General features: G+C 48.1%; 1 protein-coding gene across 2 annotated transcripts in view; it reads left to right on the top strand.

The window, feature by feature from the left end:
- The window catches only part of nbeal2 (neurobeachin-like 2), a 96,709-nt gene that overhangs the window by 60,491 nt on the left and 12,386 nt on the right, over nucleotides 1-23,832 (top strand). For both annotated transcript variants that reach the window (XM_088929531.1, XM_088929530.1), the window contains 29 exons: nucleotides 347-429; nucleotides 1,500-1,592; nucleotides 1,816-1,987; nucleotides 2,155-2,288; nucleotides 3,200-3,359; nucleotides 3,941-4,043; nucleotides 5,604-5,757; nucleotides 7,400-7,555; nucleotides 8,242-8,401; nucleotides 8,835-8,923; nucleotides 9,595-10,302; nucleotides 10,882-11,060; nucleotides 11,241-11,400; nucleotides 12,242-12,376; nucleotides 12,750-13,061; nucleotides 14,062-14,211; nucleotides 14,385-14,542; nucleotides 15,180-15,304; nucleotides 15,419-15,536; nucleotides 16,295-16,452; nucleotides 16,849-16,982; nucleotides 17,831-17,938; nucleotides 19,313-19,408; nucleotides 20,281-20,405; nucleotides 20,702-20,842; nucleotides 21,031-21,161; nucleotides 21,891-22,000; nucleotides 22,786-22,903; nucleotides 23,169-23,266. In XM_088929531.1, the coding sequence (XP_088785657.1) occupies nucleotides 347-429; nucleotides 1,500-1,592; nucleotides 1,816-1,987; nucleotides 2,155-2,288; nucleotides 3,200-3,359; nucleotides 3,941-4,043; nucleotides 5,604-5,757; nucleotides 7,400-7,555; nucleotides 8,242-8,401; nucleotides 8,835-8,923; nucleotides 9,595-10,302; nucleotides 10,882-11,060; nucleotides 11,241-11,400; nucleotides 12,242-12,376; nucleotides 12,750-13,061; nucleotides 14,062-14,211; nucleotides 14,385-14,542; nucleotides 15,180-15,304; nucleotides 15,419-15,536; nucleotides 16,295-16,452; nucleotides 16,849-16,982; nucleotides 17,831-17,938; nucleotides 19,313-19,408; nucleotides 20,281-20,405; nucleotides 20,702-20,842; nucleotides 21,031-21,161; nucleotides 21,891-22,000; nucleotides 22,786-22,903; nucleotides 23,169-23,266 (4,568 nt within the window). The remainder of the gene's footprint in view (nucleotides 1-346; nucleotides 430-1,499; nucleotides 1,593-1,815; nucleotides 1,988-2,154; nucleotides 2,289-3,199; nucleotides 3,360-3,940; nucleotides 4,044-5,603; nucleotides 5,758-7,399; nucleotides 7,556-8,241; nucleotides 8,402-8,834; nucleotides 8,924-9,594; nucleotides 10,303-10,881; nucleotides 11,061-11,240; nucleotides 11,401-12,241; nucleotides 12,377-12,749; nucleotides 13,062-14,061; nucleotides 14,212-14,384; nucleotides 14,543-15,179; nucleotides 15,305-15,418; nucleotides 15,537-16,294; nucleotides 16,453-16,848; nucleotides 16,983-17,830; nucleotides 17,939-19,312; nucleotides 19,409-20,280; nucleotides 20,406-20,701; nucleotides 20,843-21,030; nucleotides 21,162-21,890; nucleotides 22,001-22,785; nucleotides 22,904-23,168; nucleotides 23,267-23,832) is intronic.

Below are 23,832 nucleotides of genomic sequence, written 5' to 3'. Positions count from 1 at the left end.
TCATCACAACACTTCTATGCGTTATGCTGCAGGAACGGTGTGTAAGATTTTTATTAGAAGGAAGCTCGAAATGGGATATAGGGGAAGAGATCGGAGGTACAGAGAGGAATCTGTGCTGCGATTTGAGGAAGAAGTGTACAGTAGAGTGATGGTAGAAGATGGGGGGGGAGGTTTTGGGAAATCGTTCGTTTGGGATTGGCTTTGAGGACAGAGAGGGAGAGATGATATCCCCGTGTCAGACCTGGACCCCTGTGAAAACCGATGTAGGTAAGAAAACAATCATCCTGCTGAAGGACAGGAATCGTTCGTCTTGTCCTCACTGTGCTCCTCTCCCCTCTGCCGGCAGGGCCCAACAGTGTGTCCCTCTTCAAACCGGATGGGGAGCTCTCCGACCTCAATAGCAAGCTGCTGCTTTACTACACACCAAAGGTAGGAGGTGCTACTGGTGTGATTTTTCCACTACCTTGGGAAAATAGTGGGAGTGAGGATCCACTCACTCACACACAGTATAAGTTCCAGCTGCCGAAGTGAAACTTACAAACTCCAAACCGTACTCTTGGTGCATGGCAGCTTGAGCCGTTCCAGGTCTTACAAGCCAGATCATTCTGGATTTAAGCCAACACCTGCTTCAGCATGTTCTGTTTAATGTCTGTGTTCTGTACCGCGTGAACGGAATAGGTGTTCAGAGTGTTTCATGACAAATTCATATAAACATATATTTTGTGTGCTTTGGTAAGAAATAAAAGACCATGAAATGGGTCAAAGTGCTGAACAGGGGGAGTCAGAGTTGTTCCTCTGTTGCACTGGCAACTTTCCTGTACTGAGAGAGAGAGGACTGCCACAGGACAAGACTCAGAACGTGACATTTCTTTATTACCACTTCATACCGAGGGTTTGTTATTTTCCATCACCTATTTAACCAGGCAGGGGCCCCAGTCTCACTCCAGGACAGCTGCCACGTGTTTCTGTGCTGAAGAGAGTCATTGAGTCACTTTCACAATGTCAAATTACGTAACTGCAGCCTAGGCCTCTCCAGGCAGCGTACTGGCCAAGCTGAAAGGGTCCGATGTGGCCTTGAATGGTCATTTAGGGGAGATTCTGATAGTCGTCCGGTCATAATCCCACAGATGGTAGCTTTGCACCATGTGCTCCTCAGCCAAGCTCAGACACCTGATGTCAGTATCCGCGGTTCCTCCGAGCAGCTCTCTCACTGCAGCTCCTGCTGTCTTATTTTCTCTTTTGTAAATTATTATTTGTACCTGGATTAATTTGTCAAGCGTCCTGCTTGGTGTCGTTCGCCGGAAAACTGTGATGTATTTTTCATCCTAGTTCTAAGACATTATTTCTTGTGATTTATGATATGCTTTGACAACGCAGGGGTCATGCCAGTAAAGCTCATTCAGTTGAAGGCATCGTTACCCGTTTCCTGTTCTTTCTTCATATTGTGAAGAAATGTTTCCTCTCCCTCATTCCCTCCCACCTCTTTCTCTGTGCCCCAGGCCTTTAAAAACCAGATTTGCCTGGACTTGTCTCCTGCCCACCAATATGATGGACGGCTTACTGGACACAGGGTGGTCAACTGGGATGTGAAGGTCAGGGCTGACCCGTCTGTCACAACCATCATCTCCCTCTGCATGTGTTGGCCTGTCTGTCTGTGATTCAGTCTGTCGATCTGCCCATCTGTCGGTGTTTCTCCCTGTGTGTGTGTCTCTGGGCTTCGCCGCATGTCTGTTTTTCAGCCAGTGCGGCTCACAGTGCGTCTGTGTCTGTGTCAGTGGAGTAACCCGTCTCCCATGGCCTCTGTCTCCCCCCCAGGATGTGGTTAACTCAGTGGGGGGGATGGGGGTGCTCCTTCCCCTGCTGGAACAGGTGTGCGCGCTGGGGGAGGCTGGGAGAGAAGACCAGGAGACCTCTGACCTGCTAGGACCAGAGCTCACATCCTCCCGCGGGCCTGCTGGCATGCTGCTGCCCCTGGGCAAGTCCTCAGGTCAGTATGGGTCAGGGTGGCAATGCTGGGGGGGACATGGGGCTGGTTCTGGGTTCGGCCAAGCTGTGTTCCATCTGTGTGGTCTCGTCTGGGTTGTGTGTGCATGAATAGCACCTACAGGGACTCCACATCATGTGTTGGCCCTGTGCTCTGTCCTTGTTCCCCAGAGGGTCGCCTGGAGAGGAACAACGTGGCCGCTTTCTTGCTCATGGTGAAGAATTTTGTTTGCCATCACCCCGTCAACCAGGACAGCCTGTTGCAGTGCCACGGCCCTGCCATCATCGCTGCCATGCTCACCAAGGTCAGTGTAAGCACTGTGTGTGTACACTGCAGGCAGCAGGACCCTTTCTTTGTGTCTCGTCATTGGCTCTTTCCTCTTAAAGTATTCCTTTCTTTCTTTTCCTCTTCAGGTCAATCTCTTTCTCTTCCCTTTCACAGTCCTTCCTCTTTCTTTCCTCTGCCTTGGTGGCAAACAGACAGCAGATGTAATGTAATTCATCAGCCTTCCACAGACTGGATTGTTCTATACTGTGCCCATAGTCCAGCTGCTGCATGCAGAAATTATAATAATAATAATAATAATAATAATTGCTTACACTTATATAGCAGTTTTCTGGACACTCCACTCAAAGCGCTTTACAGGTAATGGGGACTCCCCTCCACCGCCACCACTGTGCAGCCCCACCTGGATGGTGTTGCAGCAGCCGTAGTGCACCAGTATACTCACCACACACCAGTTTTGGTGGGGAGGAGAACAGAGTGACGAAGCCAGTTCATAGATGGGGATTATTAGGAGGCAATGATTGGTAAGGGCCAATGGGAAGTTGGGCCAGGATGCCGGGGTTACACCCCTACTCTTTTCAAGAAACACCCTGGGTTTTTTAATGACCACAGAGAGTCAGGACCTCGGTTTTATGTCTCATCAGTAGGATGGCACCTTTTTCCAGTGTAGTGCCCCCATCACTATATTAGGGCCTTAGGACCCACATAGACCAGTGGGTGAGCTGAGCACCCCCAGCTGGCCCCACTAACACCTCTTCCAGCAGCAACCTTAGTTTTTCCCAGGAGGTCTCCCATCCAGGTACTGACCACGCTCACACGTGCTGAGCTTCAGTGGGCTGCCAGTTGTGAGTTGCAGGGTGATATGGCTGTTGGCTATGACATATGACATATGAAATGACATAGCAGCTAAATGCCCCCTCCCCCCCCCAGGTGCCCAGCTCCCTGATGGATATGAGTGTGTTGATGGCCTCCCAGATCCTGCTGAAGCAGGTATCCAGCGAGGGGAACAGCGCCCTCCTGACCAGCCTGTACCAACACCTGCTGTTCGACTTCCGAATCTGGAGCAGCAGCCACTTCGCTGTGCGAATAGGTACTGTCCATGCAGGTCCGTGGGCCTTGCCGAATGAATTCTGCCATGTGGCCCATGATCCGATTGATCCAAGGGTCTCCGAGGTTCCTGGAAGACATCCAGTTTATCAGCTTTAACAACGTGGCTGGGTTCCGTCTTCCCATAATTCTTTGCGTAAATTAGCATCTCCTGTTGTGGGTTTTAAGTGCACTTCCTGTAGTTTCCTACTTCACTGTAATTGTCATAACACTATCAGATCTAATTAATCGCCACTTAAGATCCTGTCACTGCCGATATATTGTCGCTGATTTTACAGGGTCACTGCCTTTTAACAGTCACTGCTAATACCATATTGTTCAAGATCAGTGCTGTTCCACACACAGTGCAAACAGTCTCTTCACGTACAGCTAACACACACACAGTCCTTCCAGCTTATGAGGATAAAATGTCCCTGGGAACTTCATGTATGTTTTGCCTGGTTGGCACACACACAAATCAGCTCTCAGTAATTTAGAGAAGGCAAGCAATGGTGCGATGAGATTTATTTGAAGGTGGAATGTGAAGTTCTCTTTGTTGTCCCTCCCTCCTTCCTCTCCTTGCAGGACACGTCCAGTACCTGTCTTCCGTGATCAGCGAAGGCAGGCAGCGTTTCCGCAGGAAGTACGGAGTGCAGTACACCCTGGACTCCATCAGGACGCACTACGGGTAGGCCTTTGGAGGGGCGCTAGAGGGGGGCAGATGGAAGGTGAGGAAGGAGAAAAAGATGAGAAGAGCAGAACAAAGTGAAAGGAGAAGGAGACGATGGGCAAAGAAGGAGAGAGGCCATGTGAAGAGAAGGTGAAGGAGAGAGTGAGATGACTGAGCAGATGATAAGTTAGAGAGTGACAGGAACTGATGTAGCCAGCAGCCATATCACTCTGCAACTCGCAACTGGCAGCCCACTGAAGCTCAGCAGGTGTGAGCCTGGTCAGTACCTGGGTGGGAGACCTCCTGGGAAAAACTAAGGTTGCTGCTGGAAGAGGTGTTAGTGGGACCAGCAGGGGGCGCTCACCCTGCAGTCCATGTGGGTCCTAATGCCCCAGTACAGTGACGGGGACACTACACTGTAAAAAGGCGCCGTCCTTCGGATGAGATGTAAAACCGAGGTCCTGACTCTCTGTGGTCATTAAAAATCCCAAGGCGTTTCTCGAAAAGAGTAGGGGGTGTAACCCCGGCGTCCTGGCTAAATTTCCCATTGGCCCTTACCAATCATGGCCTCCTAATAATCCCCATCTATGAATTGGCTTCATTACTCTGCTCTCCTCCCCACTGATAGCTGGTGTGTGGTGAGCGTTCTGGCGCACTATGGCTGCTGTCACATCACCCAGGTGGGGCTGTACATTGGTGGTGGTGGAGGGGAGTCCCCCTTACCTGTAAAGCGCTTTGAGTGGAGTGTCCAGAAAAGCAATTATTATAATTATAAATTAACTGTAAAACCAGGTGAAGAGACAGAATTAGAAAAATTGGATGCACCATTAATCTGAGACTGTGTCAACAGTACCCCCTTGTGGTTAGGTTAGCCATCAGTAAAAGCACGTTTTCAGAGTGTTGTAATTCAGGGCAACAAGATTGTGTGCATTTGGTTTCATCTCAGTATCTCACAGGAGACGCAGTACCATGGTGGCCAGCACGGCTGCCTCCCAGCTTCAGGGTCCTGGGTTCGATTGTGACTTTGAGTGTCTTTCTGTGTGAAGTTTGCATGTTCTTCCCATGATGTTCATCACGCCCTCTGGCATCCTCCCACCTCACAATGACAGGGTGGCTAAACGTTATTGGTCTAAATTCTAAATTTTTCTCTCTTTGCTCTGCAGTGGTTTGGCATCCCATCCAGGTGGGGAACAGTATTGTCTTCTCCCTGCTTGCCACTATCCTTAACTGGGTGCAATAACAAATAGGTGGAGAGATTCAAATCTTATTTATTTAATTCAATCCTTGGCTCAGCTCTGTTACTTTTTTTTATCTAAGCCCTTTTACAGCTGATGATTGGAACAGTTGCACTTGTTTAAAAGGTGCTGTTCTCTTTTCAGAAGCTCACAGGTAGGTACTGGTCCAGTTAACCAGATAATAGCAAGGCCAGTTATGGATTTGAGAGCTACATCCATAAGTCACTGATCCTTCTAGACCACTGCTGGGCTGAGGATCAGGTCCTCTGATTCGTAGGTCTGTTTGTGCTCGTGGTGCTGAGCAGGAACATGTCTGTGATGTGTGTATGTGTGTGTGTTGTAGGGCGGAGAAGGAAGGAGGGCCCCTCTCTGACGAGGTGCGGACGGTCCAGACCTCACTGTTCGCCCTGGCGCAGGACTTCCTCCAGAAGGGGCCCACCACCGAGGAGCTGCACAGCGTTCTGGCCTACATGGCCGCTGTGGCCGAGGAGCACCAGGTACCAGGCCAGGGGAGGGCAAGAGGGTTCAAGCGATGAGCCAGCCATCAAAATGCAAGTGAATCGCAGGTTGTGGCTTGCTAGTTCATATACCAGCTCGCCCCAGGTTACATAGCTCTCAGTTTACACAAGTTCAACTTTACAGTAGGGTGCCCATATTTTGGTTTTCATAAAAAAGGACAGCGGGGGGGGGGGGAGATAATCGGCACTCGACACATGCCTCCAAAGTAACGAATCTTTGATTTTTCTAATCAAAAAATCAATTTAAACTCTCTAGTTTTATTACACTTCTTAGTAAACTTATAAACAGTTGCAGGGTTGCTATATCTCTTCCATAATGGCAAACAAGGCAAAAACTAAAATATAGCCCTATTTTTTTTTCATTTTAACACAACAAAAGTCTGAACATCTGAGGAAAAAATGAAAACATCATAACTTAGGAGACGTCCGCATTGGTTGCAAAAATGATCAATTTTAACTAAACATTTTGAAATATAAGGAAACAAGTTAAACATTGTTATTTCTCATGGCCATAAAAACAGCCGCACAGACAAAAGTCCTTTTCAAGCTGCGCTGCGTATGCCGCGTGTAAGTTCAAAACATCTACCGGTAATGCATGGAACGAAGGAAAATATGTAGGCCTATGTTTGTTTGCACAGTCTAAGTAACGAGCAAAAGAAAATCCCGGACAATTTTTGAAATTTTTAAATCCCGGTTGGACCAATATTTTAGTCCGGGAAAACAGGACGTCTGGTCACCCTACAGAAAACCACTTTACATAGGGGTAGGCGTATAACCAGTATAGACAGTGTACCAGTAGAAATATGTGCCACAATATGGATTTGGCTATACCGTTTATATCAGTAGAGAATGAATTTTGATGTTTACTTAGATTACGCCGCCAGCATCTTCGCAAAGCGGGGTTTGGACATTTTTACTATTGATCCGTCGTAGTTTCAAATTCTGCCATATTTTAGCTCCAATGATCTAATTCTGAAAATGTTCATCTTGCTGGTTCAGACCTAATAGTTAACTCCAGGCAATAAAAACTTACCATCCAAGTCTTGTACTCCTTTTAAAGCATGTTCTATTCAAATTATGAGCAAAAATTCTATATCGTGATGTATATCATTATGGTCCAAAATTAAAATTATACTGTGATATAAATGTTTGGCCACATCGCCCAGCCCTACCTGTCCATTAATAAAAAGTTCAGATTTACATAGGTAAGTGGAGCCTACACACACCTGCGTAGTGCTTCCTTCAATAGCTTTAGCTTTTTTAAACCATGATTTTTTTTTTCTGTTAGATTTTTAGTTTTTAATCCACAGTTTTTACATTTCATTGCTGACTACAGCATATTTGATGTAGCACAAAGTACTACGTGTTCATGTGCAGGGATGTACTGCCATCGCAGTAGAAAACTGTAAATGTGCACGAGGCTCAAGGGTGAAATCTGACTCGTGTAACTTTCTGGGCCCAAACTCTTACTTGAGTTTAAGACGAGAGAATCTGGCGAGAAATGAAGCTCTTCCTGTGTGTCCTTCCCCGGTTCAGGCTGCGTTTTATTGGCGTTTATCGGGCGGAGCAGCTTCTGGCGGGGTGAAATGATGGGCGTCTCGTGTCCCTGCCCTGCCTGCAGGTGATCAGCGTGTTGGACATGCTGTACAGCCTCCTGCGCTCCTCCCCGCCCCGGGACCAGCTGCTGGCTGTGCTGCTGGATTCGGGGGTGGAACCGCTCTACTGTCTGCTGCTCAACGGCGCCTTCGGAGACGGCGTGAGGGAGAGGGTCTTCCGGGTGAGAGGCCTCGACGCAGCTGTGCCCACCCACTACGCTTCCTGTAGGGGGCGCTAGTCGCAGTGTGTTAGTCTCCGTGTTCGGATTCAGCCAACACACTCCGACGGTTTCCCTTCTAAGTTATATTAAATAACTTACACAGCTCGCAAGTCCTACACCAGGCTACCTACAGTAGTTGGAGTTGAAGTGTTATTGCTCTGCACACAGTTCAGCTGCATTTGTCCCCTTTTTCTCCTGTACAATGTGGTAATGTTCCTTTTCCCCCAAACACAATCTGCTCCCTCTGGCCAGAGAGGTGTGTCTGTCCATGTGAGCCCTGTCTGATTGGCCTAGACAATCACCAGAATCTGCTTTTACCTCTATCTCTGATAGTGTCTCTGCTTTCAGCAGGAGTATGTATCTTGTCGATGACTGTCGATGCCCAGGTCTGACAGTACTTCTCAGCTACAGCCCTTAGCTGCAGCCCATGCTCTTCAGCATGGAGTAGGAATTTAAAGTCTTTATCGTATCGCCTGATGGCAGGGTCTGCTGGCTGCTCAAACGCTGTGGCTAGTTCACTTATTAAGACATTCAACGGTGTCCTCTTTTTAAAGCTATGATTGTCATCCACTCATCCCCCCCCCCGGTCTCTGCTCTCCTCTCATAATCTCTTTTCCTCTCAACCCCTCTCTCTTCCTTTCTCTCAGATCCTGTATAAGATGCTGAAGTATGAGCGTGTGTCTGAGCGCGGCAAACACCGCTTGAAGCTGAGGGACTGTGGGTACTTGGGTCTGGTCTGCAGCCTGGGTGACATCCCTGTCACCTTGACAACCATCCGTTGCCTCTATGAGCAAGTTCTCGCTACAGGTAACCACACTTAGTGACAGGGGGACAGGCTGAGAAACGGGTGACAAAGGTGAAGACGGGGAGATAGATAGGATTGACAGAAAGGAGGAACAAGGAGAAAGGAAGAAAAGAGGTAGAAAGTGAGAGCTGAACAAAAGGAGAGAGGAAAGGCGAAAGACTTAACTGTGGGACTGGGAGGTGAACAGTAGAAAGAAAAGAGAATTTTGGAGGGAGAAGGTGGAGATGGAGATGTGGGTGGGTGGTCAGAGAGGGTTTATAAGAAATGGGGGGAAATATTGGGGATGAGGGGCTCGATTGAAAGCAGTAAGCAAAAAAAAGAGTAATGTCTCTCCACTGGAGCCCTTAACTATGTCAAGATTGAGGGAAGAGCCTTCAGTCTTTGGTGGTCTTGTTACACCTCAGCCCCTTTTTTGTCTCTTTCTCCTTCCGTCAGACTCCACTCCTAACTTCAGGGACCTGTTGGCCGTGGCGTATCTCTCTCACCGGGCTGACCTGGCTGTGCGCCTTGACGTCTGCCGCAAGGTAAGGGCCGACTCCAAAGAATATGAGTGACTGCCTCGTTCTCAACATCGCCACCTCTGGGGTACTCACTGAATCACCCACACTGCCTCTCCATCTACGCCAAACAGCACATGCCTTAACATTTCGCACTCCATATTCATGTCATGGTAGACGTGAATGAATTATTTCTGTTAGCGCTTTTCTTCAGTCATAGTATATATACATCTTAGTGCACCATCAACAACTTGATAATGCAAGAGAAAAATATATTCAGTTGTGTTTCACTAAGTAGAATCCCTTTAAACTACTTGCCTCTGTTAGTAAACAATTGAACCATGTAGCCACTGAGTGAAAAAAACAAACCTGCTTGAATATTACAAGATGTCTTTCAGTTTCATTACATTGGCTCTACAATGTGATGTACTTTCACATGTAAAGTTAGATATCTACATTTGCAGAAATTCTTTGATGAGGATAAACTTAAATTATTAATTTTAAACATAAATTTACTCATTTCCATACTGTAAGTCCTGGGAATCCCTAAGGACTAAGAATTGGTTACAGTGTGGAAAAGAGACTTTCGAGAGAGTGTGACACATCTGTCTGGGAGTGATTAGTGGATGACGGGTGTGCGTTTAGGCTCACTGCCCTTGCTTACAGCCTGAGGACCTTCCTCTCTGCCCCCCCCCCAGCTGTTTCACCTCATCTACTCCAGCGAGGACAACGTCAAGCAGCTGGCACGCCAGCCCGGCTGGCAGAACGTGCTCACCAAGCTCTACGTCAAGGAGTCCTACGAGTCCCGCGCTGCCAGCCAGTCCGGACTGAGCCCGGCCTCGTCGCTGGAGACGGCCCAGCCCAGCCTGCTGAGGCAGGACAGCATGGTGCTGGAAGAGCCGGCCCATGAGGTCTTCTTGCCGTACGGGCTGAGGGTGGAAGAGGAGGAGGAAGAGGACCCGCCGGATGTGTCCGTCTCGGAGGGGTTCTCTGACCTCTCGCTGTCTCCCGTTGGCGGCAGCCAGCTCAAGAACTTTGGAAACTCGCTCAACTTCAAGTCTTTTGACTCGGCAGAGCTGGCCAGCCAGTCGTCCTCCATTTCCAATACTGTGGACATACCGGGCCACCGGGCAGATGAGGAACAGGGCCTTTACCACCCCCTGTCCCCCTTTAGTGGCTCACCCTTCGACCTAGGGCTGGAGCTAGGAGGGGGTGCAGGTGGGGGAGGCACCGGATCACAGACCCCAGTGAGCCAAGCTGATACCCCCTCCCCTCTCGATAACTACAAGCCCTTCCCTGGTCTTCGAGCCCGAAAGAGCTCCAGCCTTTCCAACATTCTGGATGATGGCAGCTATGGCACAGAGGTCCCACCTGGGGACAACACCTCTAACACCTCTAACCCACAGGTACTGTTTATACGACACATTAAATACCTGTAACCCACCGGTCCTGACTGTACGACACCTCTAACACCTGTAACCCACCGGTCCTGACTGTACGACACCTCTAACACCTGTAACCCACCGGTCCTGACTGTACGACACCTCTAACACCTGTAACCCACCAGAACTGACTGTACGAAACCTCTAACACCTGTAACCTACCGGAACTGACTGTACAACACCTCTAACACCTGTAAACCACTGGTCCTGACTGTGCGACACCTCTAACACTTGTTACCCAGTGGAACTGACTGTACGACACCTCTAACACCTGTAAACCACTGGTCCTGACTGTACAACCTCTAGCACCACTAACCTACTGTTATTAACTGATTAAGTGCTTTTACTGCTCCTCATTGACCTAGTAAAATACATTGGCTGTCTGATACTTCAGTTTGGCTTAATTCTGTGACAATATCATGTCATGCCATTTCAGTTATTCTGCTGATTCACAGGTACATTGACTATCTATAGAACAAACCAATGTGTCAGAATAGCACTAATCAATCCCCATACTTGTTCAACTTCTCCTCTCCCCTCCAGCAAACCCCAGAGGAGGAACTGTGTAACCTACTGACGAATATCGTGTTTTCCGTGATGTGGAGTGGGGCAGAGGGCAGCGAGGACGCTGTTTGGCGCGAGAGAGGGCAGGTCTTCTCTGTGCTGACCAAGCTCGGTTCCTCCTGTCAACTGGTGCGCCCCCCAGATGACATCAAGCGCAGGTGCAGAGAGTTTGCCCTCCAAGTCAGGATTTTGACTTGAATTAATGAGATTTCCTCACCATGTTTATGTGTGTTTTTGTCTGCCCTTCCCCCATTCTTGTATCAGTGAGGCTGAAAAAGGCATCTCTTGTTTTTTCTCTCCATCTGTGCTTTCCAATTGACTCCCTCCCTCTCTCTCAGTTTGTTGGAGATGATGCTGGAGTCATCCCTCTCTGACCTGAGGGACAGTGTGGGCACCTCGCCAACTGGGCACTGCCTTTCCATCGTGCGCCTCCTGCGTCTGCTGCAGGACTTCCTGTTTGCAGAGGGCACTGACAACCAGGCGCTGTGGAGCGAGAAGGTAAGGCCCGACGAGCAGAGGCAGAGAGGGAGCGACGATGATTGAGGAATGGAAGATGAGCCCCCATTGCGCAACTGTTGAAGGGTTTCAGATCGCAACATCTGAGGTTGTCTGGGAATGAAACAGTAGACATATGTAAAGGTTGAAATATCTCTTTTTATTTCTCTCCCTCCTCTGGATCAGAGAGTAGGCACTAGAGGTGTTGAGAATAAGGGGGTACAGTCCCTGGGAAACTGGTACTGAGGGGGAGAGTCTTGTGGGATTGGAGGGTGGCAGTCAAGGAGGATAGACTCCTCTACGATGTTTATCAGGCTGGAGCTTATCCTGTTTTCTGTAGTGTAAAGTATACTGAGAGCTGTACTCTTTCCCCAGAGTAATAGTCCATCGCAGGGTAGCAGCATTGTTGAAGGGTACCTCAGGTGGCTCTTCAGCACATTGGTACTGGACCATTGTTGGTACAACTAAGTAAACAAGAGCAGTCAGGGTTAAAGCTCATTGATGCAACAACAGCACCAAAAGGGGGGAATTAAACCCACACCCTATAGTTAGGAGTCCAGAGCCTTCACCTCTACCCAGCACTTCCTCTTAATCCTGCAGGTTTAAGATCCTCTGGTGATGCCTGCATCTCTGGAGTGGGTGGGTGTAAATAAAATCCTGTGTTTCAGTAATTGTAACTCCCGTCCTAGGACAAATTATTGAGGAGATGAGCAGTCATCTGGATTGTTGACCATACGTGCTACCTCTTTGGGAAGGTGGAACGCATCTTAACTGTTTAACTGTTTCTTAGTAGTAGTTGTTGCAGGCCCTGTGCCTAACCCTGTGCGTTTCCCTCCTGCGGCAGATCTTTGAAGGGGTGGTGAACCTCCTGGACCGGCTGCAGGCCTGGCACGGCTCCCCGGGGCCGCCGGAGCTGCGGGAGATGGCTCAGATTGGCCTCCGCATCATCACCGGGTACATCCAGCAGCAGCACTCCCAGGTCTGGACCCTGACGCGAGCTTGTGTGTGGGAGATCCTCCTTTCACAGTCTTTAGTACATTCAATCCATCAGACTAAGAATTAATGTCACTCTTTCTCTGAGACATTCATTTTAATACTGCTACCTTCTGTCTGTACCCTTTTACTGGCTTTCTCCACATGAACAACAAGACTTCGTTTTCTCCAAAGATATTGTATCTTCTTGGCGTTGTGTACCAGTACTTATTATTAATTTTCCTCATCTCTAACCAAGTGGAGTTGTTTCATTTTAGAGGTATTACCATGCCTAAGTTAGTTGTGGCTGATATAATTGTAGTGTTGTTCATCCCGCACTGTACTACAGATGTCAATCCGGCCCATCTCTCCCTGTGCAGGTGTTTGCTATGGCCTGCGTGAAATTGCACAGCCTGCTGCAGACAGTGCTCTGCCTGGTCTGGGAGGAAGTGTGCTTCCTGCTGGGACGCCTCGGGGCCCCCCTGGTGCAGGCCCTGGAGGAGGGCGGGCGAGCAGAGGCCTTCTCGCAGCTCGTGCCCATCATGCGCACACTGCTGGACCAGCACGCTGACCCATCTGCCCTGCATGCCCTACTGCCCTCCCTGCCCCCCACCAACGGCAGCACCACCTTCACTCAGGACCTGCAGCGATACATCTGCACCCAGGAGTGGAAGGACTTCAGCACACACCATGTCAGTGTCTCTTTTTGCAATGCAAGTGTCTGTTCTTGTAATCTGGGAAAGCAACTCCCACTTAACTTGGAGTTACCAGTAGTTTTCAGCTTTATTTACAGCTGTAACCCTGTACGGTAAGATGGCTGTTTGTGAGAGCCATTCATCATTGTGAGGATTAGGGGACCTAATACCGATACTTGTGGTACTCCAGTGTTACAGTACAAGACCTTGATCTCCTCTGCTGATGTATTTGAGGATCAATCTTCCATGTGGTTCAGTTGGTGTGAATATTTTGATCGCTCAAAGAAAGTTAGGAGATTTGTTTCACAACCCATACTCTTTTGATGATATTGTACAGTGCACTCTACCCCTCCACATCTAGGGAAACACTTTTATAAACAAGAAGTACTTGGGGGTTTGGAACAAGAAACCCAGATGTGTTGTTGAAGGCAACACCCTGCCTTCTTTTGAGAAACAGCAGGATGATATCCATGTACCAATTAGCTACAAGGAACCAGACAGCAACCTCTGAATGAACGAGTCTTTAACCTTTCTTATGTGCTCATGGTCTCCACTCTTCAGCACCATACAGAGAATTTATATAGAATCAGTCTCATGTCATGATTAAAAGTGGTAATTTCCCTCACATGAGCAATGTATTACTATAATGTGAAATAATACTAAATATAAGAGACATACCATGTAATTAGATACAGTATCTATGGTGGCATAAAGAGCTTAATTTCAGTTTAATTAAATGTGAAGTGTTCCTGTGTAACATTCAGTGCTTCTATGCTCTTGAATTAGAAATTGACCTGCAGTCTAAAGTCTAAACTAAAACTGTAGTATTTCATTGAGAGCTTAATACAATTTTTTCTAATGTTAGCAAAGCTAGATTATGTAAAAGTGATGTTTTGGGAGCAGAGCCTTGTTTTGCTATCGATTCCTCGATAAGGCCTTGGAATTATTTGACCTGGAATTGGTACCTGAGTGCATGGGTGTGTCTCTCTCTCTCCAGGTGCAGCCCACCATGCAGCAGTATGAGCTAGACACCTTTGGGAAGAGTCACGACCTCATGTCTAACTTCTGGAACTCCTGCTATGATGCTCTAATGAGCACTGCCCAGCGCCGGGACAAAGACCGTGTACACAGCAAGGCCAGATTCCAGGTACTCAATCCAGTTGCTCTGTCTCTTTCTAATGATCTTTACCCATGGCTGTCACAGTCTTTGAACTCCACTGTCTTACGCTCTCTCCCTGTCTCTGCATCCCACTGTGTTGCTGGAGTCTGTGTTCTTGCTTTCTTGGTGTTGCTGTAACACGCTCTGTCTGTGTCTGGCAGGAGGTGATAGTGGAGCCCTGCCTGCGCCGCGTGCGCAGTGAGAACACCCGATATTACAGCACGCTGAAACAGGCGGCCAGCCAGCAGGCTGCGGTCCTGCGTCAGTGGAAGGCCCTGCGCAGACAGCTGACCAACGAGAGGGGCGCCTGGGCACTGCGGTGAGGTTGCCTTTCAGTCTGTCCACCCCAGCACCTGTATCTGTAACCGTATTTCAGCTTGTATAACTCTCTTGCTGTGCCAGTGTTTCTGTCCAGTTCACTTCTGCTCTAATCATCCATTTTTTTATGTTATCCGTTTTCTAACCGTTTCATCCAGTTTTGGGTGGCAGGAGAATGGGATGCTAGCCCAGCAAGCAACATGCACAAGGCATGGGACACCAATCCATCGCAGGGCAGACACAAACACACTCTAATACCTCGGCCAGTTCTCCCAGAAGTGAATTAACCTATCTGAATGTCTATGGACTGTGAGCCAAATCCGGAGCACACAGAAATCCACACAAACGTGGGGAGAACATACAAACTCCAAGCAGATACCAGCCCAGGAATTGAACCCAGGCTCCCATCACTGCTCCACTGTGCCGCCGTCCTTTGATATGAACCGTTTTGTAATATAACTACATGTTCACCAGGCGTTCTGCTTCTCTGATCTCAGATTGTCTCTCCATCTCCTTGTTCTGTCTTCCTCTGTGTTTCTGTTTGTTTTGCTAACTGGCTCAATATCCCGTCACGTCTCTTGTCTGCCTGGGTGTTTCATTAAATCTGTCTCTCCTCCCTCCCCGTCTCTGTCATTCAGGATCCAGCCGGAGGTGCACTGGAAGCTGTCCAGCGCGGAGACATACTCCAAGATGCGTCTGAAGCTGGTCCCCACCTACAACTTTGACTCGCACAGAGAGGCCAGCGCTCTGAGAGACAACATGGGTATGTGAGGCTGCCCGCGCTTAGGAAGCGTGGAACCATCCCCACGCAAGAGCATCCTGCTGCTGTAAGTGTTCCTCGGGAGTGTGTTGATCCTCGGATTGGCTGTTTCTGCAGGCACGGATAACCGCAGCCTCACGGAGCCGCTGCCTCTTGCCGTAGCGAAGGAGGCCAAGGTCAGCGACATGGAGGACGACCAGCTGGGCGACGAGGACCTGGTCTACGTGGACAATCAGTGAGTCACTGGGCACAGCAGCACTGCCATTTTTTTTTGTTGTGGATCTGCAGAATTGTTTCTATAGCTAAATTGTACTTCATAGTACCTCCAAAGCAGTTAGATCCCCACTCCGGCTTTGTCGCAACAGATAGTGCTGTCCAAAAGTATCAGGACAATGAAGTTCAACCAGGGATTTTCACTATAAACTCAAAAATAATTTCTCTTGAAGAATGTAATTTCTGAAAGATCGACTTCTCTGTGCTCAAAGGGATACCTAAGGTCTTTGAAATATTTTCACAACTTTATCCCCGAGTTGTTTTTAAAGCTCCTTTTGTCTTCACGGTTAAATCTTTGCTTGCAATTCACTCCCTGACTAGGGGCCCTCTATTCAATTTATGGGAGGTCATGTGACTCTGAAGTCATGTGAACAGCTATTAATTCACACAGACTGTGGCCACTCAGTTAGTGAACTTGGCAGAATAGTCCCATGCACTTGCACAAATGTAGGTTTGTCATAGCAAAGATGGAGGATACTTGTGCCATCAATATATTTTAGGTTTTGATCTTTCTTGGCAGTTTTTGCTGATGTTCAAATTTTCAGTTTAAATGTTTGTTATTTTGCAATTCAACAAAATGGGATGTCATTAGAAGGGGGTGAATACCTTTGCAAGGCACTTCACAGATACTTCTAACAGTCGTATCAACACCTTCTCTCCACTTCTTCTGTGTCCCGGTATGGCTCTTCCACACTCCTCCCCCCTGCCCGTCTCCCTCAGGACGGAGGTGGACGAGGAGAACCAGAAGGAGAAGCTGGTGCTGTCAGAGGAGTGCGAGCTCATCACCATCGTGGCCGTGATCCAGGGTCGTCTAGAGGTCACCACGCACCACCTGTACTTCTACGATGGCACCAGTGAAAAGGAGGAGACAGAGGAGGGTGAGGGCGGGAGCTCCAGGGGCTGTGGGGAGATCGTGAATGAAGGCAGTACAGCTGATTAAGCCCCTGAAGCAGAGCGCCAGGCCTGAGTCGCAGCCTCTGATAAAGACCCACAACCCTGCTGACTCTGGCATCAGGGACCCGTGAATTGACGGTGAATTGACAAACTTTCAATTTGAGGAAAAGAAAGGAGGCTTCGCCGGGAAATGTATCATTTGTTCTTACAAACTCCTGGTGATCCACTAAAGACCTTGGTTTCTGATCTAGACGAGCTCCTAGGTTCTAATGTTGAGGCTCTCGAGGGCTCCTGGCTCTAACTTGCCTTCGCCAAAACACAGCCCCGTAGGGCACGTTTGTTCACAGTGGGACCTCACATTTTTACACTTCTTCTTTCAGGTATTGGGTATGATTTCAAGCGCCCACTATCCCAGCTGAGGGAGGTCCATCTGCGGCGTTACAACCTGCGGCGGTCCGCCCTGGAGCTGTTCTTTATTGACCAGGCACACTACTTCATCAACTTCAAGAAGAAGGTGCCTCTCTCGAACAGCACAGTGCCCTCTGTCTCTCCCGTGCTACGCTGACCCCTCTGTCCTCCGCGGGACGCACTGCACTGCGCTCTGTTTCAGTGTACTGCTGTGGTAGTTCATATGCTTGGATTTAGAGTCGTCCTAGTTGTCCCCAGGCAGGAATTAACCAGACAAATTGAACTTAACACTTTCATTTTACAGTATATTCAACTAGGGTGTAATTAAGAGAAATGCTGCCTATATTGTGGCTTCTCTGTATTGTAGGTTCTCTGCATTCCTCCTACAGTCCATGCCATACTGACTTAATGGCATCAGGTTCTTTGGCATCTCTACATTGTGATAGGCTGAGGACCTTTTGTGCTGCAATTTGGCTCTACCTGTGTGGCAATTACTCTGGGTTCTTTGCATTACTCCCGCAGTCCATCCCATGCTGACCATGCTGGCTAATTGGCATCTCTGCTTTGCCCTGTGAATGTACGTGTGTGCCCCTCCGGGGTGTAGTCCTACCATGCACCATTTGACTGAGTTAGACTGACCGTTACTGTTTAAGGATCTGTTTCAGTAGTCTTTATTTGGACCAGACACCCTGTGGATTAGTTCAAGTGGGGAGTTGCATCAGCTGGTGTTACCTGCAATGGAACAAGTAAAGGTTAATTCCATGCTGAAAAATGGAAAGCAGAAACACAATGCTGATCCTTCTTCAGTTGTGCTCAACACCGAAATGTTGTGATTCTTCTTTGCACTTTCTACTGTGGAATTACCCTGTAGCATTTGGATTAAGCTCTTAAAGAGAGTACCCATATTTGGTTCTCTATCAGAATTAGTGTCTGTGGATCTGTCCCCCTACGCAGGTCCGTAACAAAGTGTATTCTCGGATCCTGGGACTGCGGCCCCCCAACCTCTTCTACTTTGGATCCCGGTCTCCCCAGGAGCTGCTGAAGGCCTCAGGGCTAACGCTGGTGAGAAAGAGTGAATCGGGGTACACAGGCTCCAACTCCCACTTCAGCAACAATGACTGCAGACCAGAGCTATGGTCTCGGCTGATGAAGGGAGCAGCAGATCAGCACCCCCACTTCCAGGATCTGCCTTGCACTTTTGCCTTTAATTCCTTTCTTCTTATACTGCTGTCAATTTTCAGGAGTCCTCCAGCCAGAATGCTTTAAGAGAAGACGTAGGATCTGCTCTAGTACAGAAGTAAACTATTGCAGATTAGATCTATACCTTTATAGCTCTCGCCACTGAGCCTTGCAGGGAGTGTTTCTCACTGCTGATCACTACGCTGTTGATAAATCAGTGTAGCAGAACTGGGTGCTGATACTGAAAGGCAAAGATAACACTGGAGGCAGAAGAAGATATCTTTCTCAGCCTGTCTTGGAGAGAGGAATGTGTGCAATAGCTGGACACATTGTAGCATCCTGCAATGGGGTCAGAGACTTACTGTAAATGTGCTTCTTTTCGGCACCCTCTTTCATGCCATGCCTGTTCTTCTGGGATCTTTATGTTTTGCATACTTGTCCAATGCCTCATGGCCATAATACGTCTGAACTTGATAATAATACTTATACACTTACTGTATGTAGCGTTTTTCTGGACACTCCACTCAAAGCGCTTTACAGGTAATGGGGACTCCCCTCCACCACCACCAATATGCAGCATCCACCTGGATGATGCGATGGCAGCCCTAGTGCACCAGTACACTCACCACACATCAGCTATCAGTGGGGAGGAGAACAGAGTGATGAAACCAATTCATAGATGGGCATTATTAGGAGGCCATGATTGATAAAGGCCAGGGGGAAATTTGGCCAGGACACCAGGGTTACACCCCTACTCTTTTTGAGAAAAACCCTGGAATTTTTAATGACCATGGAGAGTCAGGACCTCAGTTTTACGTCTCATCCAAAGGATGGCGCCTTTTTAACCTATAGTGTCCCTGTCACTATACTGGGGCATTAGGACCCACACAGACTGCAGGGTGAGCGCCCCCTACTGGTCCCTCTAATATCTCTTCCAGCAGCAACCTTAGGTTTTTCCAGGAGGTCTCCCATCCAGGTACTGAACAGGTTCACACCTGCTGAGCTTCAGTGGGCTGCCAATTGCAAGTTGCAAGGTGATATGGCTGCCGGTAACTAGAGAGGCCAGAGATTGAGACACAGATAATCATGGTGCGATAGAGACCGGGGGAAAGAGAAAAGAGGTAAAGATCACCAGAGAAAGGGACTGAGGAGACAGAACAAGAGACAGAGACGAATGGAGAGGGAGAGTGTTCCCTGCTGGTGATGCAGGTATCATAAGTGTGTTGATGATACCACAGTGCTGTTCTTTTGTTCCAGAAATGGGTGTACAGGGAGATCTCCAACTTCGAGTACCTGATGCAGCTCAATACCATTGCAGGCCGCACCTACAATGACCTCTCGCAGTACCCTGTGGTAAGGTTCTTTCTGTCCATCTGTCTTAAAGGAGAACTACAGTCCCAATTTCTCAGATGGTTATTACGTCTCGGTAACAAAATAAATTGAAGGTATCACAAAGTTTAGGTTTTACATGTTATCGTGTACATTTTACTTCCATTGTGATTTGAAATGCACTCATCAATGCTGATTCTTTCTAACCCTGGCATATAAAAGTAGCATTACAGTCCCCCTTTAATGTCTATGTTGACTGTGTCCCAGTGTCTGTAGGCCGAGTGGTGTGTCCCTGCCTGTTAGCCTTGCCAGTTCTGTATTGTCGTGCCCTGGTTAGACTACTGTAATGCCTTTATCCCGTCCTCCATGATCCAGGAATACACCAGCTCCAGTTGGAGTGGGGAGGTGTGACAGCCTGTATTGGCTGCAAAGGAAGAAGTAAAGATTAATTTCAGTGTCTGCGCTGTCAACACAATTCCCCCATTCTTCTGCCTTTGCGCTTTTTCTAAAGATCTGCATAGGACTGATATAATTTTTAATAAATAAGATTTGCTCACAACTTCCAAGGACATTCACGACTCTGGACCCAGATATTTTGGATCAATCGTTGTTGTGTGTCCTAAGCCACGCCGAGACGAGTAGATGGAGAACTCCTGACTTCCCCTCTACCTGCAGAAAACCAGGACCAAGGGCATCAGTTGCTAGGTTTCTTATCACAGGCTCAATTGAACCTTTTAATTCAGAGCTTTTTGAGCTGATTCCGAGCTGGCGATTTTATTGTGCCCTGGAATTCCTTGCTTGAGGTATGATATAGGAATGCAAGTTGAGGTGCACTGTACAGTATTTGTGTGTTAGTCAGCCTGTCCGTCAGTCTCTCAGTGTGGGTTTCCTCGTAGTTCCCCTGGGTGCTGTGCGACTACACTTCCGAAACGCTGGACCTCGATGACCCGGCCATGTTCAGGGACCTGTCCAAACCCATCGGCGTCGTCAACCCCCGGCACGCACAGGAAGTCCGAGAGAAGTGAGAGCCTTTTATTCCCTCTGACCTTCAGTGAACCGCTCGCCACCTCTCTCAGAACAGTTAACCTCTTTGCTAAATGTCTCTGCGTCTCTACTGGTTTGTCTTTGTGTTTCACTGGGTTTGAAAGACCAGCCTGGTGTGTGTTCCTGTGTGTCTGGGGGGATGTGTCTGCACTGCGCATTACTTTTAAGATCTTGTTCAGTGACCATTTACATGATCACATTGGGGGAACTCTGGTTTCTTCAAAATACCTTGGCAGTGTTTTAAGGCATATCTATGCTAACTTGTCTCTGCAGGTATGAGAGCTTTGAGGACTCTACAGGCACTATTGATAAGTTCCACTATGGTACACACTACTCCAATGCTGCCGGCGTCATGCACTATATGATCAGAACTGAGCCCTTCACCACACTGCACATCCAGCTACAGAGTGGCAGGTGAGATAACGCTTCTCTGACATGTTTGCGTGCTCTTACAGAGACTCTCTTGTACAGATGTGCAACCTGCTGAGAGAAAACGGGACAAACGCAGGGATTAACGACGTGTCTCGTCAGCCTGTGTGCTGAACTTGCACTGCATCCGAGATGCGCGGGCGTGACCCGGTTGACCTCTGTACCATCCGCAGGTTTGACTGTGCGGACCGACAGTTCCACTCCGTCGCAGCTGCCTGGCAGGCGCGCATGGAGAGCCCAGCAGACGTGAAGGAGTTAATCCCCGAGTTTTTCTACTTCCCCGAGTTCTTGGAGAACATGAACAGTAAGAGCGGAAAAAGAAGGAGAACGGACAAAACGTTGAAGTTTAAAGAGGAAAGGCTAGAAATGTGGGATAGAAAGCAGGTGTAAGTGCCATTCCCAGGAAGGAAAATAGTTGCTGTAGCTGCTACTTTTCCTAGTGAGGTGAAGTGGTAATATTGAACAGCTCAACAGGTGCATTATTTACATGTCCCTCTTCACCAAGTATCTGTATTGTCTACAATGTCAAAGCAGCTCAGGCTCAGGGCCTCTTGAGGGGCTCAGAAGATAACGTTGGTTGACTGAGTGCAGGCTGAGCTCTACAAACGTGGGGTCAAGCCCTAGTCAATGTCTCTACCAGACTGGGACCTTGATAGCCTAAGCAGTGGCACTCGGCTTAGCTTAGATGAGTTGGCTGGAGTCTCTCCACAGCACAGCGACCCCTGTTGCCTGCACGTCTGTTCATTGGGCTGTGCTTCTGTGTTTCTCTTAGAAACCTTTGTTGATACGTTAAGCTTGCATATGAAAATCAGCCTTTAATCTCTTTCCCCTTGATGTCCAGTTTCTCATTCTAATCTCCCCCTTTTCTCTCTTCTCCCTCTCTCTCTCTGTCTTTCCCTTTTCAATTCCAAATGAAATTCACCTGTTTTACACCCGTTTTCCCAAAGTGTTTACAACAGGGAAGTGTAAGGAACAGTAACGCTAATTAATTTGAAAGAAAGTTAACAAACATGCTCGAATTTCTCTCCTTCAGGGTTTGATCTAGGTTGTTTGCAGATGTCCCAGGACAAAGTTAGCGATGTGGTGCTGCCCCGCTGGGCTGAGTCCCGGGAGGACTTCATCAGGAAACACAGGAAGGCTTTGGTAATTGTGTGGATCCGTGATGCATTTGTAAGACATGCTGTGCTTTACCTGCACAGAGACAAACTGAGAAATCTAGCTAAAATGGGAGATGGCTGTTGAGAAATGCCCCCCTTTCAGTGTCAGTTATTAAAGTTACCAATAGAAGATGAAGTCATGGCAAACCAAAGCTATCTTGGTCTTGCTGTTTTTCTTTACTGTTCCACAACGCTGGCTGATTGTGTCATTAAAAAAGGTAGACACAGAAAGGATTTAACACTCCTAACACTTGAACACTTCAGCAACGGGGGGATAATTCAGTATTAACGAGAAGGCTGTAAACTGTAAAAAGATGTAATGTGCACCTTCTGGGACAGAAATGTGCAGGCCTGTGAATGACACTGACCACCCACTTGTCGATAGACTAGAGAAGTTTATTTCCATATGTACACGTACATTGAAATTTTTATTTGCGCCGACATACACAGTACAACACCACAGAATGTAGGCAGTACATAACAAACATAATAAATAATAACAATGGGAGCAATAAATATGTTGTGGAGAACAATAAATATGTAGTAGTAGGAAAAAAACATGGCAGACCACGCAAAAAGTGCAGAGTGCGGATGTACATTGAGTCTGAGGCATTGCAGTTAGCTGTTGGGGATGTGTACTGCAGTAGGGTAGAAGCTGTTCTTAAGCCTAGTGGTCTGTGCTTTCATAGTGCGGATTTACAAGCATCGCTGCTGACATGGTGGCTGTTGTGACACTAGCCCTGACCCGCTGTGTCTGTGCTATGTCTGCAGGAGTCGGAGCACGTGTCCGCGCACCTGCACGAGTGGATCGACCTCATCTTCGGGTACAAGCAGAGGGGGCCCGAGGCCGTGGAGGCCCTCAACGTCTTCTACTACTGCACCTATGAAGGTATGGGCCTGCCTCCTCTCGCTTCACGTTCTCCTTTGCCTCCATCCACAAAGAAATCCCCCCCCCCCAGTTCATCTCGCTGTTTTGGAAAAGGGTAAATCTCCTCGTCTCACAAGTTCCAATCAAGATTAAAACTCGGACAGGGTCTGTATAGCTAGAGATTTGTGAGACACCTCGACGCTGCCGTGTGCGGTTTCTCTGTGCTGGAGGAAGGCGGGTGTCTGAAGGGAGTCTTCAGCTGCCAGTGCTGCCTGTGTGTCTGCAGGGGCCGTGGACCTCGACGCCATCGCGAACGAGACGGAGCGGAAGGCGCTGGAAGGGATCATCAGCAACTTCGGACAGACGCCCTGCCAGCTGCTCAAGGTGAAGGTTCAGCTGGGGTCGACCACAGCATTATATAGCCTTCAGTGCCAACCACTGTAGAGCACTGTGGGTTTTTTTTTTTAATTCGGCAGCGGAGGAATGAATGGACAAAATTTAATTTGAATATTTGTGATATTATATGGTCACCGTGGGCTCCGTGGAAAAATCGCTTTTCTGTATGAGAGATCCTGCATGCAAACCCAGATGTATCTTGCTGTTTCTGATAACTTTGCCAATTAGCAATGTTTTCTCTTGTCCTGCAGCTTCAACTAGATGTGAAGTAGTAGTAGCAGTAGCCCTCAGAGTGGATATTTTAGCAGACAGGAAGAATGTGTTTTGGTAATCTGTATAGAGTGACTGGTGATTGCCTGGCTAAACCAGGGACATGATAACATCCAAAAAACTCAGTTTACTGTTGTGAGGACCATGTCTGTCTCCAGAGGTCTATAATATAAGTATAGTTATTGGTACAAAAGAACAAGTTAAAGGTTTATTCCATGCTGGAAAGAGAAGAAAGGAAACAACTTTTCAGCTATGGAGCCTTCTTTGGGTGTAAGTTATTGGTA

The sequence above is a fragment of the Atractosteus spatula genome, chromosome 12 (genome assembly GCF_055471065.1).
Source record: "Atractosteus spatula isolate fAtrSpa1 chromosome 12, fAtrSpa1.hap1, whole genome shotgun sequence".
NCBI lineage: Eukaryota > Metazoa > Chordata > Actinopteri > Semionotiformes > Lepisosteidae > Atractosteus > Atractosteus spatula.
The sequence above is the reverse complement of the archived record's forward strand: the minus strand, read 5'-3'. Positions and strand labels throughout refer to the sequence as shown.